Genomic DNA, 23,945 nt, shown 5'->3' on the forward strand with positions numbered 1-23,945 from the left:
ATGGGTTTGGTGACTGGGCTCCTGCATGGTAGGTGCTATTTAATGTGGCTGAGTCAAGCACTTGGGTTAGGAAATTCCAGGTATGTCTGTCTATACTATGGAGGGGTACATGTTAATGGAAACACAGCAGGAAGGAGTCTTGAGGGTAGTAGTTGATCCTCATTAAAAGGGCACAGTGTGAGGCTGTTATATAGAACGCATATAGAGTTTTGGGTCATATCTTGCAAGTTGTGGCTATTTTTGTTGTAAAAGAAAGAAAGGGGGTTAATTTTGGCCAAAAGTTGAAAACAGGTGCTAAATGGGTGCTGTGCTAATAAGACACGCCTGTTTGAAAGTCTGAATTTAGCATACAATTTTGGTCGTAATTGCTGATTACCATAATTTGAACTTGCCTGGAGGTGCTAAACCAGAAACCTGCAGGTTTAGCACTCAAGTGCTGATTAGAAACAATTTTCATGGAGCAGTATGTGTGGGCTCCTCGCACCCACATCCACTGACGTTTGCAGGATGGCTCAGGGTCAAGGGAGATGGCGCACAGGTTCTCGGATGTGGCACTGGAGGTCCTGGTGGAGGAGGTCCAGAGGAGGAGGGATGTCCCACAAGGGGAAGGATGCCACCTCGCCCTCCTGTTCCTTGCTCCTGCAACAGCTGGTGCTGCTCTCCTGTCCTCCTCCCATGCCTTGTCCAGACCAAGGGGGACCCCTAGCAAGATGCTGATGACCAAACACTTCCTTTCTCCTGGTGACTCCTATAAGGTGTCCAATAAGGTGGAGTAGAACATCACTTACCCTTTTGAGGTGAAGTTCTCAGCGAATTTGCGGAATAAATGTTGATAAGAGTGTTGGTAAAGTCTTGACAAAGTGTCCCAGAATGTCTCCTGATGTGTTTCCGAGGTCCTCTTCACAGCTCCAGCAGCAAGTGAACATGAAATGGTGAGTATCCCTTTAAGTAGCGCTTGAAATCCACCTCAACGCCTTGTTTACACCCAACCAGCTGGTCGATGTTAAGAGAAGGTGTTAGGACAAACGCGAGCACCTTCCACTTTGCCATCTTCGCCTGCCGTCCGGACACGCCGTGGCGTGCCGTTTTACCTCCGGACGGAGGCGGAGGTCCCCAATGGGGGGCTCTCTATGCGGGAGTCCTCCCTTGTTCTATCGGGGATTTGGCCTGGAGGGTGTTGCACAGAGCAGTTCCGTGCAATAGATTTTTAAGTAGGTTTACGGACTCCCAGACCGCCTGTTTGTTTTGCGGTCTGGAGGAGTCCGTCTTTCACGTTTACACGGGGTGTGAGAGGTTGCAGCCCCTCTTCCATTTTTTGAGGGGGCTGCTCCTCAAATTTTGGTTGCACTTCAGTCCCACGCTCCTGATCTACGGTCACCCCGTGCGGAGGGGAGCGGGCGGGTCGGAGGACCTCCTCGTGGGCCTGCTCCTGGGCCTGGCCAAGAAAGCCATCAATTGGTCCTGGCAGCGGGCGAGCGAGGGGGTCGTCCGACCGGATTGCCTCCCCCTCTTCCGTGGCCATGTTCGCGCCCGGGTGGCCCTAGAGATGGAGCACGCGGTGTCCGCCGGCACGCTCGAGCTTTTTCGTGACCGGTGGGCGCCGCGGGGACTGGAGTGCATAATTAATCTGGACGACCAAATTTTAATTTGATTGGTGGAGGGCTGGTTAAAAGGGTTATTGGGTATTTGTGAACTTGTTTTTTTTGTTTTTGGTCGAATGAAAAGAGAGGACAAACGCGAGCCACCAAAATGATATGCAGCCTCCTTAATGAGCGCTACCAGCCATTTTAAGTGGCAATCGAGCCCTTAAAGAGCCTCCGGGCGGCCGTTCCTAGCGGAGGCATCAACTCCTTTACCAAAATGATGTCTTCCGCTAAACGCAGACTAAACCGGCGTTTCAGCTCAAGACCCCAACTTGGCCACCTCGGAGGCTCTTTAGCATCTGAACATGATGCCGAAAATCACCCCAAAGACTTGTATTTATATAGCACCCTTCACAAACTCAGAGCATCCCAAAGTGCTTTACAGCCAATGAAGTACTTTTGAAGTCACTGTTGCAATGTAGGAAATGCGGCAGCAATTTGCACACAGCATGATCCCACAAACAGCAATTTGATAATGACCAGATAATCTGTTTTTTAGTGAGGTTGATTGAGGCATAAATATTGGTCAGGACACCAGGGAGAACTCCCATGCTCTTCTTCAAAATAGTGTCATGGGATCTTTTACATCCACCTGAGAAAGGCAGGCGGGGACCCGGCTTAACGTCTCATCCGAGAGATGACATCTCCAACAGCGCAGCACTCCCTCACTACTGCACTGGAGTCTCAGCATAGATTTTGTGCTCAAGTCTCTGGAATGGGACTAGAACCCACAACCTTCTGTCCCAAAGGCAAGAGAGCTACCCTGTAGTAAACTGTATTGCTAGGACCATTGAGTACAAAATAAAGAGTACTATACTTAGGCTACATAAGACTTTAATATGTCTGCACTTCAGATTATTGTGTTCAGTTTGGATCCTCACCTGTAGTGAAGAATATTGAGTCTCTGAAAAGGATGTAGAGGAGGGCAACCAGAATGGTACCAAATCTAACAGTTCTTAGTCAGTCATGAAGATAAGCTGCAAGAGTTAGGAGTGTAGAGAAATGGAAGGCTAAATGATTGCCTTTTTTAAACTGATGATAGGATTGGATACAATCCAGGCAGATAGATTATTTGAAATGGATAGGAATGGGAGGATGAGAAGCTATGCCTATAAAATCTGTAGGCATAGTTAGATTAGATGCCAGCAAGTATTTATTTTCAAAGTCATTACCCTTTGGAATACCCTGTTGAAAATGGGGTTGCTACAGTCCTTTAAAAAAGGATGTTTCGAGTTATAGAGGGTAAGTTGCAAATTAGTTGAGATTATGATGAATTATAGGCTACTGCAGTCTCTTGGATCTTTGCTTAATTGTCTTAGGGAGTCGAGGAAGAATCTCTTGGATTTTTTTTCCAAATTGCCTGTATTTTTTCCTGCATTTTTTGCCGCTCCCAATTACTAAGAAGTGGATGAACAGATTGTAAGATTGCACTGTTAGTTGAATGGAGAGGGCTCGATGTGCTTTAAAAATGTTTCTTATCCTTCTTTTTATATATTCATATGAACAATTTAATTGCAAGTCTTAAATTGCACTTTTCCTAAAACACAGATTTCATTAAGAAAGTTTTTTTCTGCAAGTGACACCTTTATGTGTCAGCTTTGGCTCACTGAGTAGCAATCTTGCCTCCGAGTCAGAAGGTTGGGATTTGCAGTCCCACTCCAGAGACCTGAGCATAATATCTAGGCTGACACTTCAGTGCAGTACCGAGTGAGTGCTACACTGTCAGAGGTGCCGTCTTTCAGATGAGATGTTAAAACGAAGCCTCATCTGCTTTCTCAGGTGGGCATAAAAGATCCCATGACACTACTTCGAAGAAGTTTTCCCCAGTGTCCTGGCCAATGTTCATCCCTCAACCAACATCATTACAACAGATTATTTGTTCATTATCTCATTGCTGTTTGTGGGACATTGCTGTGCACAAACTGGCTCTTGCATTTCCTACATTACAATAGTGACGACACTTTAAAAGGATGTCCTGAGGTTGTGAAAGGCGCTATATAAATGCAAGTCAATCTTTTATCGTTCTTAAAAGTGATTAGTATTTTCATTGTGAGTTGTAAGTCTTAATACGCCCTGTGCAGTAACCAGCAATGAACAAAGTGAAAACCATTAAGAACACTGATTGAGAATTAATGTTTTCTTGATGAATGTTCCCAGAGTAGTGCAGGAAATAGCCTACAGAATACGGCAAGCTCCTGCATCCCATTAGATCAGTAAGTATTCTCAGACTTGTAGGTTAATATAAAGGATTCCATTGTACAGAGAGGCTTGCACTACGATCTTTATTTCAGCTCATGAATGTGAGTTCAATAGTTCATGCTGTTGAGAGCAACCACAATTTGTTCTGTTCACATCAAGGCAGTGTTCCATATTCTAAAATAAAAGTTAACACCTGAACAATGATCTCCATCTGAGATCTTTCTCCGTTATATCGAATTTACAGCACAGAAACAGGCCATTCGGCCCAAATGGTCTATACTGACATTTATGCTCCACATGAGCCACTTCCCAACCGACTTAATCTCACCTTATCAGTATAACCTTCTATTACTTTCTCCTTTAAGTCTTTATCTAGCTTTCCCTTAAATTGCTTAGCAAGTTCCACATTCTTACCACTCTTTGGGTAAAGAAGTTTCTCCTGAATTCCTTACTGGATTTATTAGTGAGTGTCTTTTATTTCTGACCCCTAGTTCTGGTCTCCCCACAAGTGACTTATTCCGTCACTTAAACCAGTGTGCTTTAAGAGAATGAATCTGGGTTTGCTTTCATTGTAAACTAATTCCTCTTAACTCGCCACAATACTGAAGGATAAATGCCCATGAAGAGTCAATGTGTGGAACTATTATATTCTCAATTTGTATACTGAGCTTACATAGAAACATAGGGCTGGATTTTCATTCAGAAGTCGGGAAGGAGGCGGGCCTACAACTTTCGGGTTTTAGTCCCGCCTCCATCGAGATGCGGCCAATCCACACGATTTTAACTTGATTGACCTTGTTGAGGCCGCTCAGCAGGCCAATTAAGGGCCACCCGGCAACAGGTGACGTCACAGACTGAAATTTCATCTGTCAAGACGTGTTGACAGGTGAAATATCAGTGTTTCACAGCTGTTTGAAGCTGTCAAACACTGACAGTCTTACTTCTAACCTGAGTCCTTCTACGCAGACTCAGTTAGAAATCTCACCGGCACTGAAAGCTGCAGGCTGTCACTTTTGACAGATCGCAGCCATTCTGCTTTCTGTGCCGGCTGAATGATGGACTCCCGAAACCTAGAGGAAGGAAGGCTGTAAAGGTAAGTACAGGTAATTTAAACATTTTTACACACTTTAGACACACCAAACACACTTACCTTTGCACTCATGCACCCATCACTCACCTGAACACTGACATCTCGACCCCTCCAAGTCCTTCAGCCCGACGGCCCGACTCCTCTAACTTGGCGTGGTTTGGAGCCATCGGGAATCCCACACAACATCCTTCAAAATAGGGATTAGGCAGTTAATTGGCACTAATCCCTTCCCGCCTCGGGTCGGCGGGTCCCAGTGCGGGGCAGGTACCCGCCTCCTTTGAAACTTACATGGAGGCGGGTTTTTGGGCGGGAAGGTGTCGGGACCCCTGAATTTGGGAATTTAACCCCTCGCATGCCTCCAATCCCGACTCCAGGGCACACTGAAAATCGACCCCATAGAAACATAGAAGATAGGAGCAGGAGTAGGTCATTCGGCCCCTCGAGCCTGCTCTGCCATTCAATGACATCATGGCTGATCATCCAAACTCAGTACCCTGTCCCTGCCTTCTCCCCATATCCCTTGATCCCTTTAGCCTTAAGAAATATATCTAACTCCTTCTTGAATATATTTAATGAATTGGCCTCAACTGCCTTCTTTGGTAGAGAATTCCACAGGTTCACCACTCTCTGGGTGAAGAAATTCCTCCTCATCTCTGTCCTAAATGGCTTTCCCCTTATCTTTAAACTGTGACCCCTGGTTCTGGACTCCCCCGCCAACGGGAACATCCTTCCTGCATCTAGTCTGTCCAGTCCTGTTAGAATTTTATAAGTTTCAATGAGATCCCCTCTCATTCTTCTAAACTCCAGCGAGTATAAGCCCAATCGACCCAATCTCTCCTCATACGTCATTCCTGCCATCCCAGGTATCAGTCTGGTGAATCTTCGCTGCACTCCCTCCATGGCAAGAACATCCTTCCTCAGATAAGGTGACCAAAACTGCACACAATACTCAAGATGTGGTCTCACCAAGGCCCTGTACAACTGCAACAAGACATCCTTGTTCCTGTACTCCAACCCTCTCGCTATGAAGGCCAACATACCATTTGCCTTCTTAACCGCCTGCTGCACCTGCATGCTTACCTTCACGACTGGTGCACAAGGACACCCAGATCTCGTTGCACTTCCCCTTCTCCCAATCTATTGCCATTCAGATAATAATCTGCCTTCCTGTTTTTGCCAGCAAAGTGGATAACCTCGCATTTATCCACATTATACTGCATCTGCCATGCATCTGCCCAATCACCCAACCTGTCCAAATCATGCTGGAGTTTCTCGGCATCCTCCTCACAGCACACATGCCCACCCAGCTTTGTGTCATCTGCAAACTTGGAGATATTACATTTAGTTTCCTCGTCCAGATCATTAATATATATTGTGAATAACTGGGGTCCTAGGACCAATCCCTGTGGTACCCCGCTAGTCACTGCCTGCCACTCGGAAAAAGACCCGTTTATTCCAACTCTTTGCTTCCTGTCTGCCAAGCAGTTCTCTATCCACGTCAGTACCTTGCCCCTAATCAGATGTGCCTTAACTTTACACGCTAATCTCTTACGCGGGACCTTATCAAAAGCCTTCTGAAAGTCCAAATACACCACATCCACTGGTTCTCCCTTATCTATTCTACAAGTTACATCCTCAAAAAATTCCAGTAGATTAGTCAAGCATGATTTACCTTTTGTAAATCCATGTTGACTTTGTCCGATCCTGTCACTGTTTTCCAAGTGCTCTGCTATTACATCTTTTATAATGGACTCCAGCATTTTCCCCACTACTGATGTCAGGCTTACCGGTCTACAATTCCCCATTTTCTCTCTACCACCTTTTTTGAACAGTGGGGTAACATTAGCTACCCTCCAATCCATGGGAACTGTTCCAGAGTCTATAGAATTTTGGAAGATGACCAGCAATGCATCTACTATTTCTAGGGCCACTTCCTTAAGTACCCTAGGATGTAGATTATCAGGCCCTGGGGATTTATCAGCCTTCAATCCCGTCAATTTCCCTAACACCATTTCCCTACAAATACTGATTTCATTCAGTTCCTCCCTCTCATTAGACGCTATGTTCCCCGACATCTCTAAGAGGTTATTTGTGTCCTCCTTTGGTCTGCCATTTCTTTGTTCCCCATTATAAATTCCCCTGATTCTGACTGCAAGGGACCTATGCTTGACTTCACCAATCTCTTTCTCTTCACATATCTATAAAAGCTTTTACAGTCAGTTTTTATGTTCCCTGCAAGCTTACTCTCATGCTCTATTTTACCCCTTTTAATTAATCCCTTTGTCCTCCTTTGCTGAATCCTAAACTGCTCCCAATCCTCAGGTTTACTGCTTTTTCTGGCCAATTTATATGTCCTCTCCTTGGACCTTATGTTATCCCTAATTTCCCTTGTTAGCCACGGTTGAGTCACTTTTTTTGTTTTATTTTTATGCCAAACAGGGATGAACAAATTCTGTAGTTCATCCATGCAATCTTTGAATGTTACATTTTAGTTACGGCACCCTGCTGATTTCAAGCGTTATACTTATTGAGAAATACTATGGTTATTTAAATAATGGAGAAGTAACTCAATACTGAAGTCCCTTCCGCTCCGCCTGTGCTTAGTTTTCTTCAAGGACATAATATAGAGAAGCTATTCCTAACACACATTACAATGCATTAATGAGTGGAAATTTTGGGATGCAGTATTCAGATCAGATTCAGATTAGATTTATTTGCCATATGTAACAAGTACAATGGAATGCTTGTTCCCCATAGGGACGCGTCAGCTATACATACAGCGCCGCATTCAGAGTCAATACAATGGCTTCCCGTGGCAGTGGGAGCCGCTCCATCCTCCTCTTCACCGCGGCCTCCTCCTCACTGTTGCCGGCTCCACGTGTGGTGGCCTGCTTCTCCCGCTCTGGCCACCATGCCCGGCTCCCCTCCTCCCATCCGGACTGCGAGTTACCCAAAATGGAGCTGCCGGCCGACGTGCTGCAGTGTGTCGTGAGTCTGCTGCTGCTGCTCATTGCGCTGCGCTCCTCTGCCCGACTCGCCGAACACATCGTCGGGATGTGAATGCTCCAATTCAGCCTCCTCTTCACCGTCGCCGGCTCCACGGCCCGGAGCCTGCTTCTCCCTCTTCACGGGTCAGCCTCTGGCCACCATGCTCGGCTCCCCTCCTCCCAGTCGGAATTCCTTCCCGCTGAGGAGCTGCCGGCCGATGTGCTCCAGCGGGTCGGCTTGGCTGCTGCTGCTGCTCACCGCGCTGTGCTGCCTCTGCCTGACTCGCCGAGCACCTCGCTCCGGTTACGGGAGCGAGCGGCGAGAGCTGGCCGCCCGAAGCAAGGAGAGCGATCTCAGCACCGGACCGTCACTTGAGAAATAAAATGTGGTAAGTGTAGCATGCTTGGGTGGAACACATGACTTTGGACCTATGGCACCCAAAGCTCTCCACCACTGGGGGTTTTCCTTGCCTCATGTCTGGGTTTGTTGTAGACTAATTGATAGAGATTGATTGCTATGATTAGTCAACAACTCCATTATCATTATATCAAGCGACTACCAGGATGGTAGAAGGCGAACTAGATGAACTTTGGTCTTTTTTCGTCTAGCAATGTATGTTACTTTGAAAGTTAACTAGTAGAAAAGAAAGTATAATTTTAATATTCAATTAGGTACAAGTAGTTTTGAGAAATATATATTTGTAATTGGTATTAAGAAAGACTTGCATTTATATAGCGCCTTTCACGACCACCAGACGTACCAAAGTGCTTTACAGCCAATGAAGAACTTTTTGAAGTGTAGTCACTGTTGTAATGTAGGAAATATTAGTTTATAATATATTGAACATTAACATTTTTATTTGAGAAAAAGAATTATTACAAATTGCAGTCGACAAATATGTAACTGAGATTAACTTTTTTTACTTTTTTTGGTGTTTCATCTGTGTTATCGAGATAAACATCAACCTCAAAAGTTTCCAATCTAGGATTTTATTGGTTTAAATCTGAAAAATAAACAATCAAAACACAATATTCTGCTCTGCCTCGCTGTGTCTCTTACATATCCACTGGTGTCTCTTATATACCTGTTTTTTTACATCAAAATACTTTCTAAACTGTTGACTTTGTGGATGATGTGCAACATTCACTGCTTTTTGGAAGATCTTTTTGCTTAGCTCTCCATAGCAAAAGCACATTTGGTGATAGATCTCTGTATTATGGGAATCAAATCCATTTTGCACTACATACTTCTAACAAAATACTCTCTCCTCATCTGCCTTTATCTATTCATGGTGTGGAGATGCTGGAGTTGGACTGGGGTGGACAAATGTAAGAAGTCACACAACACCAGGTTATAGTCCAACAGTTTTATTTGAAATCACAAGCTTTCGGAGCGCTGTTCCTTCGTCAGGTGAAGTGGAGAGATGCATAAAGACACAGCTTATATAGTCAGAGAATAATGCCAGATGATTACAGGTAATCTTTCTAACTGCCATTTATCACACCTCGGCAGAGAGATAATCACAGCGATCAAAGGTGTGAATGGTGTCCAAACAGGTTAGTCAGGAAAACATTACATCAAAGAACAATGAGGTGGGGTCACAAGGAGTCAAATGTGGCTGGGGTCTGTATGAAAAACAAAAAACAGACAAAAAAACATTTTTTTTTTTGCTGGAAATCACAGCAGGTCCGGCCGCATCTGTGTAGAGAGAACAAGCCAACGACGACTCGAGTCTGGGTGACCCTACGTCAGGTGGGGTTACATGTAGTGTGACATGAACCCAAGATCGCGGTTGAGGCCGTCCTCATGAGTGCGGAACTTGGCTATCAGTTTCTGCTCGACGATTTTGCGTTGTCGTGTGTCTCGAAGGCCGCCTTGGAGAATGCTTACCCGAAGATCAGAGGCCGAATGTCCTTGACTGCTGAAGTGTTCCCCGACTGGGAGGGAACACTCCTGCCTGGCGATTGTTGCACGGTGTCCGTTCATCCGTTGTCGCAGTGTCTGCATGGTCTCGCCGATGTACCGTGCTCCGGGGCATCCTTTCCTGCAACGTATGAGGTAGACAACGTTGGCCGAGTCACATGAATATGTACCATGTACCTGGTGGGTGGTGTCCTCACGTGTGATGATGGTATCTGTGTTGATGATCTGGCATGTCTTGCAGAGGTTGCCGTGGCAGGGTTGTGTGGTGTCGTGGTCGCTGTTCTGAAAGCTGGGTAATTTGCTGCGAACGATGGTCTGTTTGAGGTTAGGCGGCTGTTTGAAGGCGAGTAGTGGAGGCGTGGGGATGGCCTTAGCGAGGTGTTCGTCATCATCGATGACATGTTGAAGGCTGCGAAGAACATGGCGTAGTTTCTCCGCTCCGGGGAAGTACTGGACGACGAAGGGTACTCTGTTGGTTGTGTCCCGCGTTTGTCTTCTGAGGAGGAGTATGCGATTTTTTGCTGTGGCCCATCGGAACTGTCAATCGACGAGTCGAGCGTCATATCCCGTTCTTACGAGGGTGCCTTTCAGCGTCTGTAGGTGTCCATCGCGTTCCTCCTCAGCGGGTCAAATTGGAGCTCTCCGGAGGGTCGCTGCCCTAAGCTTGACATGTATGCTCAAGCTGTCAGGAGATGCCTCAACGCCAGATTCATCAACCGCACTCACAAGAATGTCCAGAATGTCACCCGAGCACAACGCAACACCATCCACGCTCTCAAGACCAACCGCAACATCGTCATCAAACCAGGAGACAAAGGAAGAGCCATCGTCATACAGAACAGAACGGATTATTGCAAAGAAGCATACCGACAACTGGACAACCAGGAACACTACAGACAGTTACCCGCAGATCCGACCAAAGAACACACCCGCCAACTCAACAGACTGATCAAGACCTTCGATCCAGACCTTCAAAGCATCCTACGCGCTCTCATCCCACGTACTCCCCGCGTGGGAGACTTCTACTCCCTCCCAAAGATACACAAAGCCAACACACCCGGACGTCCTATCGTATCAGGCAACGGAACCCTGTGTGAGAACCTCTCTGGATACGTCGAGGGCATTCTGAAACCCATCGTACAGGGAACCCCCAGCTTCTGTCGCGACACTACAGACTTCTTACAGAAACTCAGCACCCACGGACCAATTGAACCAGGAACACTCCGCGCCACGATGGACGTCTCGGCACTCTACACCAGTATCCCCCACGATGACGGCATCGCTGCGACAGCCTCAGTACTCAACACCAACAACAGCCAATCTCCAGATGCCATCCTACAACTCATCCGCTTCATCCTTGACCACAATGTCTTCACCTTCGACAACCAGTTCTTCACCCAAACACACGGAACAGCCATGGGGACCAAATTCGCACCCCAATACACCAACATCTTCATGCACAAGTTCGAGCAAGACTTCTTCACTGCACAGGACCTCCAACCAACGCTATACACCAGATACATCGACGACATTTTCTTCCTATGGACCCACGGCGAAGAATCACTGAAAAGACTACACGATAACATCAACAAGTTCCATCCCACCATCAAACTCACCATGGACTACTCCTCAGAATCGGTTTCATTCTTGGACAGACGAATCTCCATCAAAGACGGACACCTCAGCACTTCACTCTACCGCAAGCCCATGGACAACCTCAGGATGCTCCACTTCTCCAGCTTCCACCCTAATCACGTTAAAGAAGCCATCCCCTATGGACAAGCCCTGCAAATACACAGGATCTGCTCAGACGAGGAGGAACGTGATGGACACCTACAGACGCTGAAAGACGCCCTCGTAAGAACGGGATATGATGCTTGACTCGTCGATCGACAGTTCCGACGGGCCACAGCAAAAAATCGCATACACCTCCTCAGAAGACAAACGTGAGACACAACCAACAGAGTACCCTTCGTCATCCAGTACTTCCCCGGAGCGGAGAAACTACGCCATGTTCTTCGCAGCCTTCAACATGTCATCGATGACGACGAACACCTCGCTAAGGCCATCCCAACGCCTCCACTACTCACCTTCAAACAGCCGCCTAATCTCAAACAGACCATCGTTCACAGCAAATTACCCAGCTTTCAGGAGAACAGCAACCACGACACCACACAACCCTGCCACGGCAACCTCTGCAAGACATGCCAGATCATCAATGCAGATACCATCATCACACGTGAGGACACCACCCACCAGGTACATGGTACATATTCATGTGACTCGGCCAACGTTGTCTACCTCATACATTGCAGGAAAGGATGCCCCGGAGCATGGTACATCGGCGAGACCATGCAGACACTGCGACAACGGATGAACGGACACCGTGCAACAATCGCCAGGCAGGAGTGTTCCCTCCCAGTCGGGGAACACTTCAGCAGTCAAGGACATTCAGCCTCCGATCTTCGGGTAAGCATTCTCCAAGGCGGCCTTCGAGACACACGACAACGCAAAATCGTCAAGCAGAAACTGATAGCCAAGTTCCGCACTCATGAGGACGGCCTCAACCGCGATCTTGGGTTCATGTCACGCTACATGCAACCCCACCTGACGTAGGGTCACCCAGACTCGAGTCATCATTGGCTTGTTCTCTCTACACAGATGCGGCCGGACCTGCTGTGATTTCCAGCAAAAAAAAAAAAAAAAATGTTTTTTTGTCTTTTTTGTTTTTCATACAGACCCCAGCATCTGCCACATTTGACCCCTTGTGACCCCACCTCATTGTTCTTTGATGTAATGTTTTCCTGACTAACCTGTTTGGACACCATTCACACCTTTGCTCGCTGTGATTATCTCTGTGCCGAGGTGTGATAAATGGCAGTTAGAAAGATTACCTGTAATCATCTGGCATTATTCTCCGACTATATAAGCTGTGTCTTTATGCATCTCTCCACTTCACCTGATCCGAAAGCTTGTGATTTCAAATAAAACTGTTGGACTATAAGCTGGTGTTGTGTGACTTCTTACATTTATCTATTCACACAGATTTCCATGGAAACCTCAAAGTCATATAAACTATCACTTACATAAGAAATAGGAGCAGGAGTCGGCCATTCAGCCCCTTTAGCTTGCTCCGCCATTCAATAAGATCATGGCTGATCTACCTCAACTGCACTATCCCCATATCCCTTGATTCCCTTAATATCCAAAAATCTATCAATCTCTGTCTTGAATATCCTCAATGACTGAACCTCCACAGCTCTCTGGGGTAGAGAATTCCAAAGATTCATCACCCTCTGAGTGAAGAATTCTCCTCACCTCAGTCCTAAATGGGCAACCCCTTATTCTAAGACTGTGCCCCCTGGTTCTAGACTCCCCCGCCAGGGGAAACATCCTCCCTGCATCTACCCTGTCAAGCCCTGTAAGAATGTTGTATGTTTCACTGAGATCACCTCTCATTCTTCTAAACTCTAGAGAATATAGGACTAGTCTACTCAATCTCTCCTCATAGGACAATCTCCCCATCCCAGGAATCAGTCTGGTAAACCTTCATTGCACTCCCTCTATGGCAAGTATATCCTTCCTTAGATAAGGAGACCAAAACTGTACACAATACTCCTGGTGTGGTCTCAGCAGGTCCCTCTGAACATCAACATTTCCCAATCTCTCACCATTTAAAAATACTGTTTTACTATTTTTCCTACCAAAGTGGATAACTTCACATTTCTCCACATTATACTCCATTTGCCATGTTCTTGCCCACTCACTTAGCTTGTCTATATCCCCTTGAAGCCTCCTTGCATCCTCCTCACAACTCACAAGCTCTGTATCATCAGCAAACTTGGATATATTACATTTGGTCCCCTCATCCAAATCATTGATGTATAGATTGTGAATAGCTGAGGCCCAAGCACTGATCCTACAGCCTGCCAACCCGAAAATAACCCGTTTATTCCTACTCTCTGTTTTCCATCCGTTAACCAATCCTCAATCCCTGCTAATATATTACCTCCAATTCCATGAGTCCTAATTTTGTTTAATAACCTCTTGTGTGTGGTACCTTATCGAATGCCTTCTGAAAATCCAAATACACCACATCCATTGGTTCCCCTTTATCTATTCTGCTAGTTACAACCTCAAAAAACTCTAACAGATTCGTCAAACACAATTTCCCTTTCATAAAGTACGATAGCAAAACAGCCCTTCCCCTTCGCCTGGCACCTTCCCATGCAAGCGGAGGAGATGTAACACCTGCCCCTATACCTCCCCCCTTCCCACTGTCCAGGGCCCCAAACACCCCTTCCAGGTGAAACAGCGATTTACTTGTACTTCTCGCAATCTAGTATACTGTATTCGCTGCTCACGATGCGGTCTCCTCTACATTGGGGAGACCAAATGCAGATTGGGTGACCGCTTTGCGGAACACCTCCGTTCAGTCCGTAAGGGTGACCCCGAGCTTCCGGTCGCCTGTCATTTTAATTCACCGCTCCATTCCCACTCGGACCTCACCGTCCTTGGCCTCTTGTATTGTTCCATGGAAGCTCAACGTAAACTCGAGGAACAGCACCTCATCTTCCGATTAGGCACTCTGCAGCCTTCCGGACTCAATATCGAGTTCAACAATTTCAGATCATAAGCTCGGCCCCCATTTCATTTTCTCTTGTAACTGTTCCACTCCTTTCCACCACCACCCCCCCTTTCCTTTTGTTTCTCTCTCACACCTGGCAGCTATCTTTTGCCCTGCCAGTACACTTTACACCTAATCTCAGCCTATTACCACCTCGTCTAGCTTCTAATCTTTTACTCCTTTTGTTTCTTTTATTCTTTTGTCCGATCGCAGCCCTGCCTTCGATCTAGTTTCTTTTCTTTCCAGTTTTGAAGAAGGGTTCGACCCAAAACGTCAACTCAAATTTCTCTCCACGGATGTTGCCTGACCTGCTGAGTTTTTCCAGCATTTTCTGTTGTTATTTCCCTTTCATAAATCCGTGTTGACTCAGCCCAATCCTATAATTATTTTCTAAGTGCCCTGTTACCTCGTTCTTAATAGTAGATACTTATATTTTTATTAAGTCCTGGTCCTCATCATATTTTACACGCCGTTCTCGGTAGGAATTCCAATTTCCCTTGACAGCTCTCTGGATCGCACGGTTTTGTATGTCACCTGAGAACGCGCAAATGCTGTCTGTCCCCACCCTGTCAAAATGTGGTCTGACAACATTCCCCCAGTCCATCGCCTTGCAAGCACACATTATCACGCCCATTGTTGCTAAAGATGTTCATGCACGATCTAGAGAGGGGCGGGGTGTGGGGACGACACCCCGTTTAAGTGCATTTTCCATCTTGCAATCCAAAATTATATTAGGGCATTTATTTATAACCTTACAGACCGCAGCAAAAAAAAGGAAGTGACATTTGGAGATAATCAGCTTTGTGCGTATGCATGGATAATTCTGCATTGATTTATTTTTGCAAACCCACTCTTTTTATATTCCTCACACACACAAAATAAAAAGGAATTAGCTTCGCATTGTTGAGCAGCATCGCACCCCACAACACCACCCCCCTCCACCCCTCCCGCGAGACAGGCGATCCCAGCCCGGCTCAGACCAACTCGCGCTAACCGGCTCGCGCCGGCTGCCTCTCCTGTGATTGGCGGAGCGGCCGGCCGGGTGACGTGAAGCTGACGTCAGTGGGCTGGGAGGTTATAAGAAGGCGGACTGGCGGCGAGGGGGGGCGGACGTCGACGCCGGAGCCGGGAACCAGACGTGCAGACACACACATCTATAAAAGGGGGTGGGGGGAGAGAAAAAGGAGCCAGCAAGCGAGCGAAAGCTTCCACCAGAAAAAAGCCACCGGGACCTGGGCAGCGTGGAGCGGAGCGCCTGAGCGAGACTCATTCTTCAATGAGTAAGCACATCCCTGTAAGTGAGCGGCCGCGCGCTCGCTGTCGTGTCCTGGGGAGGTGGGGGGCGCGCGCATTTCTGCCCGGGCTCGAGGACAGTGAACGGTCGTCCCGCTCCTCAAAAAGGGGCCGCGCCGCTGCTGCGTCAGTCCGGGGGAGAGATAGGTCCCCGGCTCTGGTGGCGTGGGAGCGCCGCCCGCTCCGGCTCCATCGAATTGTTTGCCGGGGGGTGGGGGTTTGTTGGGTGGTTCTCCTCCCCCGCTCCCGGGGTGTTGCGTTCTCTCTCTCTCTCTCTGACCGCCCACAAGCTCCGGTCACACTGGGTGGATGGAAAGAGAGCGCGCAGGGCTCCTCCGCTCTCCCCGGCCACAAAAATGGCTCCTCCGCCGTTTAATAACGTGGCTGGTTGGGGGTGGCGCCTGGCCTGCTTCGCCTCTCACTCTCACTCGCTCGCTCGACCCGGCCTCGCCCCTTCGACTGACTGAGCGGTGAGGAGCTGAGCTTCCATCATTTTTCTCTCCAGTAACTGTGAGCCTCCTCTCCCCGGTCAGCCGGCCATGCCTTGTCCACCTCGGTCACCCGGCAAGCTGTGGGTGTCCGCAGCGGGGCAGCAAACCCCCAAAGGCACAGTAAGATCCCAGGGTGGGAGCCGCGCTCAGCCCGTCAGGATCCCCTCTCCATCGTACCACCATTGTGGGCCAGAGACTCCATCTGTTTTCCTTTGGTCGCCTTACTGTCTGTGATCTTGCTGTGGGCAGATTGGCTGCCGCCTTCCCCTATATTAACCACAGTGGAGATTTTAATATTGGTCACTGGGGATTCTCCCCCCGCCCCCAACAGTGTGGATCAGAGACTTGCCTGTTTTCCTTTGGCCATTATCACATTGCTGTTTGTGGGAGCTTGCTGTGTGCAAATTGGCTGCCGTGTTTCCTACATTACAACAGTGACTACACTTCAAAAGGTGCTTCATTGGTTGTAAAGTGCTTTGGGATGTCCCGAGGTCGTGAAAGGCACTTTACGAATGCAAGTTCGTTCTTTAGGGAGTGGCTACTTTTCTCTGCTGCCTTGAAAGTTTAGGATGAGGGTTGCAGGTTGTGGAAGTGAAGGATTCAGCGTTTGGCGATAAACCCCAACCGCAAGCTTCAGACTCGCACAACATGTAAAATCATATGGCGGCAGTGAGATTAAATATGCAGTTAATGTCTGTTAGTCTCTAGCTAAGCTCCTTGAGTGGAGATTTTAGAATTGACCCCTCAGGCCCTCACTAGCTTAGTTTGAACTGGATCGTTTTGATTAACATTGCAACGGTGCTTTATTTCCTGAACTAGTTTGAGAGACTCGGTAAGTGATGTCGAGTGAGTCTATTTGACAGTTTTAAAAGCTTTTTGAATTTAGCTGCTGTAAGAAAATAAAATCTGCTCAAGTCTGTGCACCTGTTGCTCTCAAGTCATGGTATTATGCTGGCTGTCTATTGTGGCTTATGCCAGCTGGTGCTCTTTTATAATTGTCTGAGAGCCAGAAAGGAAGATTCCTTTTAAGTTTAGCTGCAAGATTCTTCTAGACATATCGACCAATATTGCACTAGTTTCAAATGAATCACTTGGGTCACTTTTAGGAAATGAGTTTTTGTGGAGTTGTAACTATTTTTGTCAAAGCAGCTTTGCATGTGAAATGTACACTGATTCTGTAGTAATGACAGCTACAGGCTTGAGGGAACCTGCAGCTGTGTGCAGGATGAGTGAATTTATCTATGGAGTTGTAAGGGTTAATCTCTGCCACAGATGGCAAATCATAACTTCCTACTGATCTGAATCTTTCCATCTGTTTGAATTCTAAGATATATTCTTCTGCTGGTCCTGCGTCATTGGAACATTTTGTTTTTTGAACTGGTGACAAAAATTGAGCATGCCACAAATCTGCATCTTGGGCATGAATGTTTTAAAACTATTTAAAACTACTGTGCTGTTAAATGCTGCAACTGAACCATCTTTATCCTCCAGTTCTAAACTTTTTCCTGTCGTTTCTGTTGCCACACTGCACTATGCAAGATTTTCAAACTAACATAGGTTTAGGATTAGAATATGCATGCAACCTCCTAATTACAGTTACAGTTTTGTCCAGTTGGAAATTTGGCAAATATCAGACACCTAAAAGCATAATCTGTTTTATTCTGTTGGGTTGTTGCCCTAAAGGTTTAGGTGATGAATGCTGTTGTGTTGAGCCATATAGACTAGGAAGGTGGGGGCTGGTGTCTATTCTTGAGTGGTTGTTTGGGTGAGGTACTGGTATCCATGGTGCAAGCATTAAATGTAATTTGGAAAGAGGGGCAGAGTGAGAAAGGAGGATTTGTAGGGGTGAGGCTGATTTTGATGGCTGAACCATCAAAACCAGGAAGATCTCCAGATCCATCCTGAGCCTGCTGGCTGATTTTCAACTGGTGCTGCAATTGGCTTCCTAACCCTAGGTTAGTAAAGGAAGGCTTCTTGATGGATATGTAACTGCTGCTGTTGGATATGGGCATCTGTACCTGCTGACAGAATCAGGCTTGGTTGTGATACACCTCTGATAACATCAGCTGCTGATGCATACTGTTGAAGTGAATCCATGTGGAAATGTAATGCAACAAGGATTCAGTGGTGGTAGAATTGGTCTTGGGTGGTAGTGCAAAATGGGTGTTTGTGAATCGGCAGCTCATTTTATACACTGGAAGTTAATGGAAAAGAAAATAGGCTGAGATGTAAAATGGGTTATTGTTCTGTCCCAATTTCACCCCAGTACTTGTGGGTGGTGGGGAAGGGGGCAGGAGACAAACCTTAAGGCAGCAATGGTCTTCTGAGGCTTGTTCTAAAAGTGGCTCCTGTATGAATGTCCTAAATTAGGGAAACCAGGTTAGTTAGCTTTAATAAGGACTGGTATTTGGAATCTTGTACTGCCCGATCAGGCTGGTAGAGACTGTACTGTCAGATCTCTGGCCAAGACCTACCTTTTTGAATTCCCCTGTGACTCAACTGCCAAGAAATATTTATACATGAAGGTTATGTTTGAGCTCGTGGTTTCAAAGTGGGAAGTGACGCAAAGTGACTTGATATAGACATAGCATTAGGAATATGGATTTGCATAATTGATTGTGAGCATCTCTACTATGACCTTTCAAGTTTCTGATTAGACATTGGGTAGAGTCCCCTTGTAAAGTCTGGGATTTAAAAAAAAAAAATAGTGCCGACACCCCCTAATCCTCTTGATTTGATTCATGTTGATTTTAAACCAGAGCTGTGCTTGATTCTAGTAGTTGCCAGTACTGTCTCCAGATTAACTCAGTAAAAAGAATTGCATACATGATGTCCACTCCTTCCCACAGTATGGTCTGGTAACAGGTGAGGGCTTAAGTGCAGGGAATGGGGCAGACTCTGTCAAGAGCCCTGTCTGCCACAGTAGAGAATCCTTCATCTGTAATAAGAGTTCTGGTGTTGGGATAGGCCTGAAATGCTAACAACTTCTATTTATATAGCGCCTTTAATGTAGTAAAATGTTTTAAGCTACTTCACAGGAGCATGAAAACAAAACTTGAGACCAAGCCACCTAAGGAGACATTAGAACAGGTAACCAATAGCCTAGTCAGAGCTAGGTTTTGAGTGTCTTGAAGAGCGAGGTAGAGGCGGAGCGATTTAGGGAGGGAATTCCAGAGCTTGGGGCCTAGACAGCTGAAGGCACGGCTGCCAATAGTGGAGTGATGATAAATTGGAGGAGCAGAGATCTCTGGAGGTTGGAGGAGGTTAGTTAGGGAGGGGGGAATAGAAGGATTTGAACACGGGGATAAAAATGATAAAATCGAGGCATTGAGACTGGGAGCCAGTGTAGGTCAGTGAGCACAAGGGTGATGGGTGGACAAGACTTAACGGGCATCAGAGGGACGAGGATGTGGGAGAGTTCAAATTTCCGGGAGGTGCATGGTGGGCGGCTAGCCAGGAGAGCGTTGGAATATTCAAGTCCGGAGGTAACAAAGGCATGGATGGGGGTTTGGCCAGTACCAGTGTGTTTAAACCAACCACTTCTCTCTAGAGACTCTACCTACATTGCTGAGATTCCAACATTTGCTGATTTTTGTTCCACTTCAGTTTTTACTGCCTGCTCCTGGTCTGACTCATCCTGCCACTACTGCTAATTACTGTTTTGGCTGGAGGCCTTTGGGCCCACCCTGCATGTTCGAGATGCTCACTGTCCTGGAGCCTGCTCACTGCTTTTCTTCCCACCCCCTCCACCATGCTCATATGAACACAGAAATTGCTAGATGAAAAAAGATCAAGGTCCATCTAGTTGTCCTTCTACCATCCTGATAGTTCCATGATAGTGGTGGAAAGCTTTGGGAGCTATAGGTCCAAAGCCACCTTTCTCCTCCCAAGCATGCTACACTTGCCACATGTCATGTCTCAAATTACTCTATCCCAAAATGTTATTTTCTGAAAGAAATCTGTCTAACTTGCATTTGAATTAATCAATACACAGTGCTTCCACTGTCCCTAGGGAGTCTGTTCCATAGATTGACCATTCGCTCACTGAAATATTGTTTCCACAGCCTGTTGTCTCAGTTGGCAGCCCCTATGCAGCCAGCATTTCCTAATCTTCCAATTCCCTCACCACATGCACACATTGGCAGCTGGCTATCTGCATCCCAGCACCATCACTTCCATGCTCAAAGTTCTCCTCCACCTCCTTTTGCTTATATATTTATTATATTTATATTCTATCTCCTGCTATGCTGCCCTGCCATCTCATCCAAGTGCCAGTGTAACTTGTATTGTGTAGACATTGCATATATCTTATTGTGCCCTTTGCCTCCAGACCCACGTGGCTGCAGCTCTTAATTTTATTTATCTGCACCCCATGCTTGTCCAGTACCACCATATGTTCCTATTTCTATTATTGTGACCTACACTTTAGGCTCATCCAAATGCCTGCAAAAATGTTTTAAATATATTCAATTGACCATGGGCAATTTAATTATGCTGAGTGAGCAAAATGACTTTCCAGCCATTCATCATAGTTGTAAATGGGCATTTCATAGGGTGGGTTGCATCACTGATGAGTACTCTGCTGCTCAACTCAAAATGGGATACCAGTGGTAATTAGGGTGTACTGAACACATTATGTTGTTTAACAGACTGGAAAAGATTGCAGTTGCAGCTTAAACATTTAATTATTGATACAGTAGCCATCACCTTATCCTGTCAGTTGTAAGATTTGTTTAGCTGTTGTATAAGCTGGTGACTTTTTATTCCCCTATTGTATCTTTGGGTAAATTGAGCTTTATTTTCACTTCTATTTGTAAAGTTGCAACCATCCCTTCGATTTGGTTTGGATAAATATGCATTGCTTCTGGCACAACAGAAATGTAGGGCCTATGCTGCTGTTACAGAATGGTGAACCCAGTGAGAATCTTCTGAAATTTACAGGATTCTACCTCTGGTGAAAATGATGCCCATTTTGTACATGCTGTTCAGCAATTGTGTTGGAGCTAATCTGAAGTAAAGCTAAATGCTTCCCTAAATGTCTGTAGTCAAGTGCAAGTGAGTTTATATTTTATCCTTCAGCCAATACCTTATCTATGCCCAAGATTTGCCTGAAACCCCCCACAAGTTAGAGCTTAATTTAATGTGGAAAGTGGTCAAATATCTTGAAGTCTAGTGCATCATATTGGGGTGTCACTTTGAGCGTAAACAGCAGTTAACATAGATTCAGACCAATCTTCCTGGCTTCTAAATTTAGAAAATCTAATTTACACCTGAATCCATTATTTTGCACAGGATTGAAGTCAGTTGCTTGTCTGATTTGTCGACCTGTTTAAATACAGGCTCCATGTTGGCCTGATTGCAATCTATTGGTACCTCTCCAGTGTACTCCCTCAATGACTTTCAAATCTACGCCCTACTGTTTGAGCCCCGTAGGCCTATCTGACTTTCAGCTTGCTTGTTTCAAAGTCATACCTTTGCCTGGGGAGAGCATGTTATTCAGACCTTTCTTATGACTACTTGGAGGAAGTACTTCAGGGTGTTTATTGTGTACTTGTTTTGAGCCTTTTTGCAACTATCTTGCCTCTTGCTGCCTTGCTCTTTTTGTATGTTATATTCACCATTGGACCCTATCCACTTTCTCCCTGCAGCATTTAGAGGCTATTTTTTTAAATTTTAGTTGCATCTGTTTTAATGAGTGTTTTAGATATGTATTTATGCATTATGCTCACCATTATACTTTCAAAGGTGATCCACTTGTTCTTGTTGAGCAGCCTGACTCAATCAGTTTGCTAATTTCTAACATTTCTATGACATTAGCTCTTTTAAAGTTAATAGTTGGCTCCTAGTATTTAGTACAAGTTGAGTGTCCAAAATCTGGAGTTCTGGACTCCTGGACGATTGGTGGCAGGGTCGTCCGGAATCTGTAAAATGTATTGGATTCCGGACACCATCAAACTGCAACCCGGGCCCAGGCATTTCTGGACTCGAATGTGTTTCTGATGTCTGAAGTCTGGAAACTCCCAAGCCCAGGTTATATTTCCAGGCTTAAGACATCAGAAACACATTCCAAAGTCCAGAAAAATGCGAAAACTGGCTCTGCCTCGGTCCCGAGGTTGCCAGATTCAGGACACTCGACCTGTATTTGAATCTCAATCATGTTGCGTTTGCTCACTGGCCTCGGGTACTGCAGCTTCTGTACATAGTCTTGGCCATTTATATAAAGACAAGTTTGATACGAGCACGACCTCCGCTCTGGCACACTGGGTCATGAAGCAGCCATGCCTTCCATTTGGATTTCCCAATTTATATTAGTCAACCATTAAATCACTTTCCTGGTCCCTTGTACTCTTCCTATCTCCATAGAGCAAAATTTCTTCCTATGCCCTGGTGGTCTGTAGCATAATTTGTGTATTGGCCGTGTCTAACCAGAGTGAAAAGAAAGCCTTGTATTTATATAGTGCCTTTCACAACCTCAGGGCATCCCAAAGTGCTTTACAGGCAGTAAAATACTGTAAGTGTTGTCACTGTTATAATGTAGGAAAAGCGGCTGCCACTTTGCGCACAGCAAGGTCTCAACAAACAGCAATGTGATAACCAGATCATCTCTTTTTTAGTGATGCTCAAGTGATAAATGTTGGCCAGGACACTGAGGAGAACGTCCCTGCTCTTTGACTAGCACCATGAGATCTTTTACATCCACCTGAAAGGGCAGTCAGGGCCTCGGTTTAATGTCTCATCAGAAAAAACCTCTACTGCACTGGGCGTGTCAACCTAGATTTTGTGCTCAGTCTGTGACGTGGAACTTGAATCTGTAGCTTCTGACACCAAGGTGACAGTGCTACCACTGAGCTAAGGTTGTAGTTCATTGTGCAGCTTTCAATCTCCTGCAGGAACAATGACACTTGCCTATCTGGTGTCACTGACCTATGTAGCTACATTGCCTCCTTTTCTGTCTGTCCAAAGTGTACCCAGTGCTCGAGTCACCATTTTATTAGTGACTTTTGAATTACATGGCTTCCCTAACAGTCTTGTAAGTTTCTATTTCTAGTCCAGAAAGCAGCCAGTTAGCCTATTCTAGTTGTGCTAGCCTGTAGTACGTGGGGTATGCTGGAACTGCCATCCATTTATCAAATGAGACAGTGAACAGAGGTGCCATTTGCCTCTGGTGGTTCAAGTAGGAATTGAAATACCTCGGTACTATTCAAAGAACATCATTCATTTTGGTATACTGGCCATTATTTCTCCCTCCACCAATGCCACTAAAGTTTATTGGTTATCCAGCTCGCTGTTATTTGGCAACATTTGCCTTTGTTATTGTGTAAGTACTTCATTGCATATGAAGCACTTTTTTTCTGAATGGTGCTTTGAGTTTTTAAAATGCTTTTTTAGTCTTGATGTGATGTAACTGGGAAGTGCTGTATTGATGTCCAGTGAGAATTAAATTCCGTGTAGCTTTAGCAGTGCTGACCTTTGCAATCAGGCTTGCATTAACAAACATGGTGCAAATACTGAGAAATGTTAGAACTGTTGAGGCTAAATACATCCTGTACATGGACTGTTTCTTATTCTAGGTGATGCATAGCTCTTCTGGAAAACTAGTTAGATCCAGTTATTGCTCCACTACCCATAAGATGCTGTTTCTAGATACAATTTTTGTCTGAATTTCTTCCCTTGTCACTACACAATGAAGA

At 45.9% G+C, this 23,945-nt stretch overlaps 1 protein-coding gene across 1 annotated transcript in view; it reads left to right on the forward strand.

Moving 5' to 3' along the window:
- The window catches only part of LOC147112356 (uncharacterized), a 25,159-nt gene continuing 1,214 nt past the window's right edge, over positions 1-23,945 (forward strand). The window contains exons 1-2 of the mRNA XM_085998164.1: positions 1-28; positions 15,556-15,764. Of these exons, the coding sequence (XP_085854290.1) occupies positions 1-28; positions 15,556-15,764 (237 nt within the window). The remainder of the gene's footprint in view (positions 29-15,555; positions 15,765-23,945) is intronic.

The sequence above is a fragment of the Somniosus microcephalus genome, chromosome 9 (assembly GCF_052327205.1).
Source record: "Somniosus microcephalus isolate GS21.2 chromosome 9, FLI_Smic_1.0, whole genome shotgun sequence".
Taxonomy (NCBI): Eukaryota; Metazoa; Chordata; class Chondrichthyes; order Squaliformes; family Somniosidae; genus Somniosus; species Somniosus microcephalus.